The following is a 12,884-nucleotide window of genomic DNA, read 5'->3' as shown; positions in this document are numbered from 1 at the left end:
TCCATTTTGCAAATATAATAAGTTTTAAGCATCCGCCATTGCTTGTATCTTTATTCCATACTTTGCTGGTTTGTTTGGGATATATTGTCTGAAGGGACATCTGCCCCTGAAGGCCACAAGCATCTCATCAATTGTCACAAACTCCCATGGTGAATAGTTCCTCAAACAATTTTCAACAAACATCTCAAAAAGGTCTCTTATTGGGGCAAGCTTATCCAATAGTCTTCTTGAAGGCCGGGTAGCTTTGTCATCAAACCGTATGCAACACAGTAAAAATCGGAAGTGGTTCAGTGACATTGTCAGTCGAAACACTTCTATGCCAGTGCCATCACTTTTCCACAAATCATCAAGGTTCATTCTGTTGCTATGATAGGTACCAGCTAATAGTATTAGACCAAGAAAAGATTTTATTTCTGCAATATCAGTGTCCCTTTTGCTTTACTTTTTTGAGTGTAATTCTCTCTCTTTTCACTGATAAACAAATTGGTCTTTTCAACTAATAATTCAATCATTTCAGGAGTGATAAATAGTTCCCAAAATCAGAAGGCACCTTTTCATTTAGGGCTGATCCTTTAGGTCCTACTCTTCCACGGAAGATATTCTGAGGTTGGGTACGAACTGCTGAATTAGGCATTTCCTCCTCCCACCATGTTTTCTTGTCTTTTCCTAGCCATCCGTCACACTTTGGTTGTTTCTGGCATGGCTGTTGATCTGGGTCATCAGATTCTGATTCATGGCAATCAGAATCAGAAACAACTTCATCTTCTGATACAAAATCTGATTCTTCTTCACTATCATCTTCAGCATCACTTAGAATGTCACATTCTTGCAACATGCTTTGTTTCCTCTCTATATTCCTACTGTGACTATCCATTTTATATCTGAAAAGATAAGAAGAACAAGGCCTAGGACTGTAAAATTTTCAGATATTTTCCACCTCTAATGTTTACGAAGGTACTGAAAAGAAGAAGAATGTAAGTGTTGCCAACTTAAAACAGCAAACAAATTTATTACCCTGGGGTGCTGAAACACCCCAGGGTACTAACGTAGGGTTAAATTCCTTTCTGTGACTGCAATAAATGTTGCCGTTGGACTGGTTGATTTAAATAAGTTGTTCTTTTTAAACTAAACTTGCTAATTTGGGAAATAGCAATTATATCGGCTTTCGTATAGGCCTACACGCCATCTGCAGCTGTCGAAACAAACGACAACCTTGAATAAAAACTCCAACCAATTATTCTTCTTCCCATTTCCTTTCCTGCAGCAGAAGCTTTGCCGCACACACCAGGCAACAACAGTTATCTTTGCACCCATGCACGCCAACCACATATTAAATTTACATTTATTGCTTTGCTGTTAAAGGGAATTTCTACATTAGTTTTACTGTAGCATTACCTTTCGGGTGTATTAATTTACCTTCCACAGACTTTTATTGAGTCATTTTCGGCTTTTCTAAATCAAGTTTAGTGCAATAAATTTATTTCTAATGAGAGTTTTTCCAAGAAATTTTCCATAACCTAATGTAGTATTTTAAATTTAATCTCAAGATGTGACAAAGCAAGGATACGTAGAAAGGCACAAGCTATTGTTTCTTTTTAAGGATGCAATGCAGGCCACAGAAAGGAATACCGCGGACTGTATGTTACACGGCCCAGCTTTGATTTGACAAACACAGGCCATTGCTTCCACCGTTTTAAAGATTTTTTGTATGACCTGACCTGCGATCGAACCCAGACCTATCGCCACTAGAAACGGGGCAAACAATCCCGAAATAACCTGTTTGTCAAGTCTTCTTCTTCTTGCGTTTGAGGTCGCCACAGACTACTTGCGCTGGTTACATCCAGGCGCAGCAGCCAATGGATTGCGTGTTCATCGAGCGCTGTGAGGTCCACAACTCCACATATCTGTCCTGGGGTCGATATACAAGACATTGGTAGATAATGTGGTGTGCAGTCTGAGAATCTGAGCCACACGCACAAGATAGTGAATCGGCGAGGCCCCATTGGAACATGTTGCTGTTGAAACGGCCCACTCCAGTCCGCAGGCGATTGAGCTTCACCCATTCCTTCCGAGGTAGTTCTGCTCCAGGTGAAGTGTTGGTATTGGGAAGGACTGTGAATTGAGTTGGTCTCGCAACTTCTCTCCATTCCCTCTTCCAAACTTCCGCAATGTCAAGTATAATCCTGGTTTACATCCACAAAATGAACACACCTTCAAAACTGCTTTCAGTTCCCAGCAGCTGAATGGCACTTGGCAGAAATTCATGATGCTGAAAGTGGCAAGATAAAGGAATTAAGCTGCGTATCTGACCATCTAATGACAGTGCATTGTATTCAATTATAATATGACATTGCAAGAGCTGAAGTGGTGATTTAGCAACAGCTGAATCAACAGTGTTGCCACTTAATCACTTTGTGTGTCATGATATTATTAGGCTATATATTTATTATTTATTCAGTTTCTTCCTACAAGTCGTTTCGATGTTGGTCAGCGTAAATGTGACATACAAGAAATGATTTTGAAACTTTATGACTTTATTTAGTTATTAACATGCAAGTTAGGCTACTTGTAAAACGAAACCAATGATGAAAAGGATCAGTAGCCTGCGGCTACGTCACGTATCCTTTGCAAGCTTGTAAAAGGTGCATATGTTGCCTGTTTATATTTGACTCTCGCTAATAAAAAAATTGTTTGTCAGGTTCTGAATAATTTAGAGTAATTTAAACCCAAAAACAAAGCTAAACTGCAAGATTTACACAGTTAGTAGATATATCAGGAAATGAGTGAATGAGAGTTCTCTTTTGAACAGACGACGTTATAGGTTGGTTTGGTTTTGATTTGGATCTTTATCTTGACAAAACCTTGACAGGTTATTCCTGGTAGTTTCCAATACTTGTAGAGGCTCTTGACGCAGAGCCGGTTACCGAGCTCGACAGAGTGAAGTTTTCTGATTGTTGAAGTGTTGTTACTGGGGAATTATTCCATTCATTAGATGTCACTAAATGAAGAGCAATTCTTAGAATATGTTGCACAAGCGCACACCCCGAAAGTCGAACCAGGGCCGCATGATTTAAAGCTTTTTCGTTCACGAAGTCACGCGCTAACCAACAAAGCTATCGGGGCAGACAGCGACATTTTATAGCAGCTTTAGAGCGTTGAAACATAAACTATTGTGTAGTTATCAATTAATTATTAATTATCATCCTCGATAGCTCAAACATTTACGTTTGTCAATGGCAGCGTAAATAACTGTGTAGTTCTTTCCAAAGCAACGTTTTGGTCTATAAATAAAGCTTAGCTTATAAGCCAAAGTCTTTTTGGTACATGTGAAACGAGATCGCAAGAATTGGTGACTAGTTTCTGTTGCTATTCAGTCATTTGTCTTGGAGATGATTTGATGAATAGTCTCGTCAGTGCTTCCCAAATGACAGTGTTCGATTGCAATGCAATCAAACGAACAACGTGCGGGAACACTCAAAATGAGCATACAGACGATTACAATCAACAATCGTTTTTGTTCATTTACACAAGAACTATCAAATTAACAATGACAATAAGTAAATAACATTTAGCAACCATACATATAGCCTACAATCAATAATAAGTTTTACCATCAATTTTCTATTCGGGGCATGAGACGATATGAACTTCTTAGAAGTGCACTTTGACATTGTGTTGAATGACGTAATTACAGGCCTAGGTTATTTTCACAAAACGTTTGGGATTTCGTATTGCTACATATTGTCGTCATATCCAAGCTTACGCCCGGTAGTTGAAGATTTAGGCTGACAAGAAAGCAAGGAAGCCAATCTGCGTGTCCACCTTCAGGCATGCCTTCAAGTGTCCTTCCAAAGACACAGCCACATGCGCTTGAGCGGTATCGAACAGGCGCCTTTTCTAGTACCGTACCAGGGCTCTCACCACTCGGCTACTGAATCTCGTCAGCAGCAATGACCAATGTCTTCTATTAACCACAAAAAGACAAATATAATGATTGGAAGTTACCACCAGATTGATTTGTTTCATTGAACTTTACGAGTTAAAGGTTGTTGCTTGTAAATTTGTAAAAAATTGAACTTTAACTAAGATCGTGTTTGGTAGATTATATTAATATCAGGTGATGCGTAATGACATCAAACTTTTTTTCCAAGTTTAAAAATGCATTTGTGCTCGTTGACATTTTGATAAACGGAAGTCGTGAGTTAAATTACTCGATATGGAAGCAGCACAAGTGCAAACGGTAGACTAAAAAAAGAATTGTACAGGGAGTAGTGCCGATAAACATTTTTGAATTTTGGCTCTTTTGGACTTTCAAAATTTAAGAAGAAAATGTTTCTTTCAGATTAAGAATTTGATTGTCTGAGTGTGTAATGTTACCATTAAAAGCGCAGCATAAATTTTGACAACAAACTTGTCATCTCGCTTGTTTTCCTGGGATAGTTCAAGCGTAGCAACTTCTGGGCAGTTCAGATTGAGGAACCGCAAGTAATCAATAGCTAAAGTGAAAATAACCAAGCAAGTGAAACTTTTTGGTTGAAAGAGTTTGCAGTGAGCTAGATTTCAGCATTCTAAGCAAAATATAACTTTTGAGTTTCTTTTGAAGATGTTTCCATAAGATAGGCTAGCTTTCGCCAATGTTGACCCCAGATGCTAGTGCAGAAAATCTGTCACTTCTTTATTGATTGTTTTAAAAATTACTGTGAACAGCATTGAACAATTGAAACAACTCGTCATTATTCTCTGGTGTGGCAGTCTAAGAGTTACTGCAAGTGCAATTCAAAACTTACCAGAATTGATAATTAATTAATTATTCCTCACTTTCTTGATTAATATTTGTATGGCAAAATGTTAAATGGAGATCCATTATTATTTAAAAACAACCAGTGAACATGTATGCACTACCCTAAGAATTATTGGGCTTAAATCTAACTTATTATCTCCACTCGTTTGATTTTTGTTACAAGCATTGGACAATCACGTTAAATAATCATGTGAAAAAACTACCACAAATTGTTTTATTTACTTACGTTGTTGGACGTTGGTTAATTTGGCTAGGTTGATTGGCTGAACACAAGCGAGTACAATTAGCCTATTGCAAAGTAGGACACAGGCAGGAATTGTGAAAAATACAGCAAATTCAAGAGGTAGTTCGCCGAAAAACTAAAACACTTGTAAGAGTGTAACATTCCAATATTTAAAGTAAACGTTTAAGCCTGTGATGTCAGAACAGTATTGTTGGCTTATTAGTCGCTGGAGGTCAAGAATGTGATCACTCAAAGTTGAATTTTCTTTAGTGCATGTCAGTTTAAACATGTAGAAATTCATGATGATATTTTTGGAAATTTGGCATGCTTATTGCCCACTCTAGTGATTTCCGGGTTCTACCTGCTGTATATTATTGAGCAGGGTATTGCAACAAGACAACGTAGGCAAGCTACCACAACAATTGATTGGTGTGAGTAGTAATAGCTTTTGTACATTAACTAAGTTTTCTTTTTAATTTAAGATTGTGGGGGTGTAGCTGTAGGGCCTGCAGTGTATAAAATATAAATATATTGGACCGTGTAACAAAGCCGTGCTTCATTCAACAAATTATAAAGTGAAGATGAACGTCACGAACACTACAAACGTGTCGACAACATTTCCACCGTTAGAGTGAGTGCAATGATGTAGGCTGGCTGCATGTCAAGATGTACTTGTTTTGTGTATTACAATTAGTTTAGAATTATGCATGCATTACATATTAGCATTGAGCACTTTTTGTAGTATTAATAGTATTTATTGTTTAAGATCGCTTCTATGTATTTCAATAATGTTTCTAGCAGGGAGAAAGACAGAAAAGCAATTATTATGATCGTTTGAAACATACACGCGATAATCAAAGTTTTGCAATATAGGCTACTACAGCGCTTTGGCAATAATATTAAACAAACCGACCAACATTTGCATGTTCTTTTATAAGTAGGCGTACTTTACAGACCTTCAGTGGGTAAAATCAAATGTTCTTCTTATAGAAAAGTTTGAAAAGCGCCCGACTTTCTAAAGTCAAAAGAAACGGCAAAATCAGGCTGCGTTGGTTCAACTATCGAGCTAGCGCTTGAGAAACGATTTTCAAAACAGCTCTCCAACAACATTGCAAGAGATGACAACTTCAGTTTGTCAATCTCGGTTACAGGGAACACTCTGTCAATGTAACAATGCAGGCAATGATCCACCTGCAATGAACTGCGAAAAAAGCTTCCTCACTTCGGAGGATAGCCTAAAGATATCCCTTAATCAATCTTAGCAAGTTTTGGATTTTTGAATATTTTATCAAGCGGCATAGCACAGTTAGATGATCAAATTCGGCTAAAAAAGGCTATCCTTATTGTTTTCAAGACAAGTGTCTTAATTTAAGGTTCTTCTTCTTCGTTTGAACCTTCTTCGCCACTCCAGGAGTCAAGAGGCTCTGCCTTTTACCACCCTTGGGCAGTGGCGGCGACGCGGTCTAGATATTTGGGCAGGTGTCGAGCAGCCATTGAATTGATTCGTCATCCAATTCGCGCAGACCACGCACACCATTTGGCGCATGGTAGATGGCGCAGTTACAGAGGTTTGGTCTACGGTTTGTTCCTCCATGCCACACTCACAGATCGCGGATGGAGCCATCCCCCATTTGTGCATGTTGAAGCGGAATAGTCCGACGCCAGTACGCAGGCGGTTGAGCCGCACCAAGCCTTCCTTGGCAAATGCATTCCGGTTGGGTGGTGGCTGGTGTCGGAGATGAAACTTTGGAGTCTTGAGGAGTTCTTCTTCCACTCCGAGCTCCATTGGTGGTCCGCCCAGGTAGCCGCACTGATGGATTGGTCTTCAGTAGTTATCATCAGGAGTTGTGCGGCACGTACAAATAAGTGTCTCGATTTCAGTCGCCGAGGTTTCTCGTTCACAGACTCACAGTTCACAGTTCACAGACTGTCAAAACCGAACCTCGACCCGGAACGCTCAGCACAGGACCCCACGAGAACCGCTCTTTTCAGAGCGCTGCAGTTCCACTGTCGACAAGTACCGCCATCTCACCATCCTACAGCTGAACGCTGCGGGCATCACATGCAGCAAGATTGATGTGATCGAGCAGCTCGCTCATAAATTTAAGGTTGATCTGAACTTACAAAATTGTACTGATGGTCCATATCGTGATCAACCTTATCTGGGGGTATTTTTAAAAAATACATTTTTTCAATTTTTTATTTTATGATTCTATTTATGTAGCCAGAAATATTTTTTGCTAGAGAACACTTTTTCATTATTGCTTACCGAATCTTAGGCCGCGTCATTTGGTGATAATTTTAAAAATGTTTCTGTGACGTATTTAAAACTTGTAGTTTAGGTGTAAGAACTAGGATTAAAATATTAAAATGGAAAAGGGAGTTTGATTGTGGGTCATTTATCTCCGTACTAAGAAAATTTCTTGGGAATGCTTTGATCTTGGCAGTGTTGCAGTGTCTACCTAACTGAGTACTTTTGGAGGCTAAAGCCATTAACGCGGCATTGAATACAGCAAATGCAGTACTTGTTTATTTTGTTGTTGTCTAATAACTACTTTGTCTTTTTCTTAACTCTAGTGAATTAAATACAGTATCAACACGACCCTGCATAACTTTATTGTTCAAAATATAAATCTATACTGTTATTTTCTTATTCAAAATGAATCCGGAGAAGGGGGAGGGGGGAAAGTAATTTTACGTTTGATCTAAGCGCAGATACAAAGCAAACTGTCGTCATACGAGCATGGTTAAAGTAAATAGAAAGTTTTGGTTATAGATCTGTTGTAGTCAGGAGAGTCTTTGAACTGTACAAGTGTACAATCTTTTTTTTTAAACTGTTTATATTAGATGACACTTTTTTTTAATTTTTTGTCGTTTTTACAAAGGCCATACGAAAGACCATTCGACGACATAGGAACGGCTGTGTCCGCGTTTATCATTTTTACTTTCTTGGTTCTTGGCCTCATCGGGAATGCACTGACTATTGCAGTTATAGCAACGTCTAAAAAACTAAAGTAAGTTTTTTTTTTAGTTTGCTAAAGATGACTCTAAATTTAATACCTTTATCAGGACTTTTAAAAACGCGATATTTTTATTATACATGGGAATAGCCTAGTAGCGGATCTAGAAAAAAAGCGTTTGGAGAACACCACAGTTCAGTTCGAATAAACATTCTAAAAAAGTAAATGTTACACAAAACTAACAAAAATATAATGTTTAGCTTGAAAGATCCGGGGGTGACAACCCCTTAAGAAATCTTGCCATAATTTGGGTAGTTTGGTCAAAAATGACCGCGTTGCAAATATAATATAGAGGATACAACAGTATTTTTTATTTTATTGTCAGGATTTATGATTTTAAATAAAATTGTGTCAACGGGAAAAAGAGGAAGCCAAAACCAATCTTGTTGTTTACAGACGTTCTCTACTTAAGACTTTACATCATTTTCTTTCAGTCAAAACATCTTCATGAACTTCATCCTCTCCCTTTGTGTCTCGGACCTCATCTCCGCTCTGATCAGTTGGCTGTTTCTCTACAGAAGGACTTGGGGCTTCGATATTTGGGGTTTACCAGATGTTCTTTGCAAGGTCAGTAACCACCCACCTGTGTGTTTGCATGTACACATATCGTCAACACAACAACCTGTTGCTATTTGTTTTCTGAAGGATGACTGAGCAGACCAGAGACTGCAACGGAAGCTTTGCTTGACAACGACTAAATTGCGTAAAAAAAACTCCAATAAAATGACGCGGATCGGACTACACTAGCGTTCTTCAACTTCTTGTGGATCGTGTTTCCATTTCAGGGTTTAGCACATACTTTTACCGAGGGCCACGAAAATAGATGACTTAAACACCATGCACAAGCCTTCAGACCTGAAGACTGAAGTCGACTGCAGATAAAAGTCTACTTTGGGTTTTACATCTGCCTAAAATATTTCTTCAAATGTTTTTAGAGTTCAATTGTTTCAGGGTTGAGTGCTTTTTTCATCTTGTAATCTGAATATTAGCATTTTGATAGTTGATAAAGTAATGCCTGCCAATGCAAATTATTGAATTTATTTAATTGATTTCTAGTCACCGTAATTCAGAAGAGACTGGAGACTAAATCGTGTCGCAACTTTAGCGAGGGCCCCACACTTAAAAATGTCTTTATTTGACAAGGTAAACTCATGTTTCAGATTTATTGGTCCGTTGACATAATGACGTCATATGTTACAGCAGGGCATATTCTTTCTTTTGCCCTGCTGAGATTTCTAGCAATTCGTTTTCAAGATGCTTTCCATAAAATCGAATTACGTCACGCTAGGGTAAGTACCTGTTGTATTTTTGTTGTAGATAACTTCGGTGCTTTAAAAAATAGCCAAGTGATTGACACGGTTACGTTGTAAGCATACGACTCTGGTTCAACACCCGGCTGTAGCAAGTAGAGAAATCGTAACTTTCTTCTTTAATTTATTCTTTGAAATTAAATTTTTAAATTTATTGACTTATCTTTGCGATGCGATTTTTCAAAGTAATTGCTGTGGGCCATGTTAAACAAAATAGTAGCTTACGGTAACTTCTTCAGATGTATTAGATAGTTTTCCAGATGCGGGCAAAAACTTTTGTCAAAGACAATTGAATTTATTCTCTTTATTAGTTTAGCGTTTGCGTTTATTCACGTTATGTGATGTTGTCTGGATAGCTGTAAATGTTATCGTAAAGCAATTTCTCTCCCAAAGACACAATAAAAAAAGATTTAGGCTACTCATGAATGAATTCTACTTAGTTTTTCACCCTTTGTATTTGTTATCAGATCTGGATAGCTCTTATCTGGTTCATATGTTTCTCCTCTGGCCTCATACCAAGCTGGGTAATATTTGGGGCCGGAGTGCCCAATCGATTCAGCAGCGGCCCAGACGCAAGATGGCCAGCTTGCACCATACTGAGGGAACGGTAAATGAATCAACAGTTTTTGTTTTACTGTTTTCGTTGTACGCAGTGGCGTAAGAAACGATTGGATCGTAGTCTTCAGCGAGGTCAACTGCCAATCACCCAGATCCAAAAACGCAAACAATATTTTTTAAATGTTAATTTCGCTATTGGTTTATTAACTCACATGTAGTATGGTGATAGTCAGGCATCCAATTGGCATATTCGTTCATAGTAGCCTCCGTAAGATGCTGTTGGAGTATCCAAGTCCTGTTGCATGCTCAGTGCAGAATTTATATTATTTTTTTTTGAGCTCTTCCCGAGTTATTCTGTGGCAATAAAGGTATTTTATGCAACTATTGGCAGGCCCGCCGGCCGCCGAGAGGCTATTTTAGGCCCGGTGCTAATAAAAATTTCTGGCCCCTAAAATCAAACCACAATATATTTGATGTTTTTTCAACTTCTCGGGTCCCTTGGAAATGATTTGCGCCCTTAAAATCATTCTGGTCCAGGTCCAAAAGCACCCCCTGGAGTCCCCTGTCAACGCTGCTAACCATTGGACTGAGTAGCATAGCGGTTTCACTGGAGGTTAGAAATCAATGGGGCAATGGTTCAAACCTTAACTTGGTCAGTTGATTTGTGAATGTTGATATTTTTCGCTGTTGGAACCGATAAAATGGTGGCTAATGATTGTGTGGGCTGTAAACCACAGTTTGCAAATTACAATAACCCAGCAGGCGTTATCAACAGGTAGCAAATAAAATAAATTATTTATGATAATAATATAATGATCTCTGGACCATTAGTAATCTATTCATGGAATTCGACCCATACAGACCTACGTCCTATAGCAAACCTGCATATACAGGCTTTAACTGCAGTGTTTACCGATATATGTAGTTTTTGAATCCTGACTCATCAGCAGGGACGTTGAGAGGATAATTTGGGCCGGTACCAATAAAATTCTTGGCTTCTAAATCAAGACACGAAAAAAAATCAATATCCAAAGATACGCTGTAGTTTTTTCAAGTTTTTAGGCCCTTGAAAACGTTCCGGGCCCCTAACGTCATCCCAGTTCCGAGTCTAAAAGTAGCCCCTGGACCCCCTGTCAGTGCTGCTGCCCATCAGTGCTGTAACGGTGTAAATAATCAATTTTTTTTTACACATAGCCTATCAGTAATTTACAATAGGCTACAAACCATTAAAAAATGCGTTTATTGGAAGCGGTTGAATGCCAGGACTACAATTACTTGAAGATTTACTACAATCTGCTGTAAAAATCTGGAAAAAATAACTTAATGGTTTGATCGATCCCATCACCAGACAACACTTAAGTGTCTATTTTTCAGAATACCTCTATATGAAGTGTATCAAAAAGTCGCCTTTCCGATATTCATTTATATACCGACTATCGGTGTAGTTTGGACTTGTGCTTTGGTGGTTGGAGTATTTTGTATGTTGAAAAGGAAAAAAATCAACAAAGGACGGAAAACACAACAAAAAGAAAAAAATGCGGTTTTGCAGCTGGTCCTTATTATAGTGTCCTTCCTGATAGGATACATTCCCTTTACAGGTGAGTCACCTAACATTATTTGTAAACATAAATCACACTAAAGAGGAAGATGGTGAAATCATTGTTATTGTGGAAGTGGCTGTGTAGTGTGTAGGCTACGAGCGTTACTTTCATAGCTTAGGCTATGCAGTATAAGCAAATATGCTTTTAAACCAATATGTTTTTTGTTGTGATGACAGGGTCAGGGCATATAATTATAGGCTTGCTGCTTGCATGTTTGTCTTCACCTAAACAGTAGCCTCCCAACAATGTTAACTGCCGCAAAAATCCTATATTATATTTTGTAAGCTTTCATTGCTCTGTTGTTTCTATGTTAAAATAAATGACTTTATAATATCCCTTGAACAGCACATTCTTTGCAAATATCAGCATTGCGCAAAGGGATATTTCTTAGTTTGACAAGAAGACACGAAATTTAACGCTGAGTAACTTATTAGACTATTTTCAATATTTTACTTCAATTAAAATAAATTTATATGTAGGCTAGCCTGTGGCAATTATGATCACCATATGGAAGTATACAAAAAGTTCATTTTGATAATAATTAAACCAAAAACGACAGGATATAATATTATATGAAAGAATACATTACTTGTTTTTCAGCTTACGAATTCTGGTCAATTCAAAAGTTTCCAAACACAAGATATTACCACGTGGCGGACTATTGGTTCGGGATGGTCGAGTACATGTTTCTCCGCTTTTCCGAATGTTTGAATCCGCTTTTTTATAATCTTGGTTCTGCAAAAGTCAGGAAATGCACCAAGATGTTTGTAGAAGACAAAATCCTGTGCTGCTTTGCTCCGATAAGACAAAGACCCGCAAGTAGATCCATCACCTCAATGAGCACAGAGATGTAGCCTAAGTAAAAGGCCTGGACACATTAACACACAAATTGAACTGTTCATATTTGCGCGTGGTTCATGTAATAATACGGATATTACATGCAACTAAATAGACCTATACTGTGCTTTATAATAATAATGATATGTATTATTTTGCACCCATTGCGACAACATAGCCTACACTTGTACAATACACTGCGACCACAAAAAACAACAAGAAGCAACGGATGGACATGTAGGCATCTGCTCCCATTATTTTGACATATCATTATAGCTTACGTGTTTTTCCGGGACACAACTACGTGCTCTGGAGCGGTGTCGAACTGACGTTCCTTCGAACATCGCGCAAACACTTTGACTATTTTGCCAGCGATTTCGTGTTTAACCAAGGCTGTATCATTTCTTTTGTCTTAAACAGTTTGTGCTTGTTGTTATCTTAATGGTGAAGCAAAACCATAATGAAACAATCCTTTCTACAAAAGCGAAGCACCAACAACCCAATAAAGTAATGTTCTTGGAAAAAGACCTAAAA

At 38.2% G+C, this 12,884-nt stretch overlaps 1 protein-coding gene across 1 annotated transcript; it reads left to right on the top strand.

The window, feature by feature from the left end:
- The first annotated feature begins 7,683 nt into the window (after positions 1-7,683).
- LOC145776815 (neurotensin receptor type 1-like) lies at positions 7,684-12,367 on the top strand. The gene is made up of 7 exons (XM_082588037.1): positions 7,684-7,712; positions 7,910-8,038; positions 8,479-8,611; positions 9,205-9,333; positions 9,822-9,961; positions 11,287-11,510; positions 12,114-12,367. Exons 1-7 carry the CDS (start codon positions 7,684-7,686, stop codon positions 12,365-12,367), a joined length of 1,038 nt encoding a protein of 345 aa, XP_082444163.1.
- The last annotated feature ends 517 nt before the right edge of the window (positions 12,368-12,884 follow it).

This window comes from Aplidium turbinatum, chromosome 9 (assembly GCF_918807975.1).
Source record: "Aplidium turbinatum chromosome 9, kaAplTurb1.1, whole genome shotgun sequence".
Lineage (NCBI taxonomy): Eukaryota > Metazoa > Chordata > Ascidiacea > Aplousobranchia > Polyclinidae > Aplidium > Aplidium turbinatum.
Note: the sequence above shows the minus strand (reverse complement) of the source record. Positions and strands in the feature narration are given on the sequence as shown.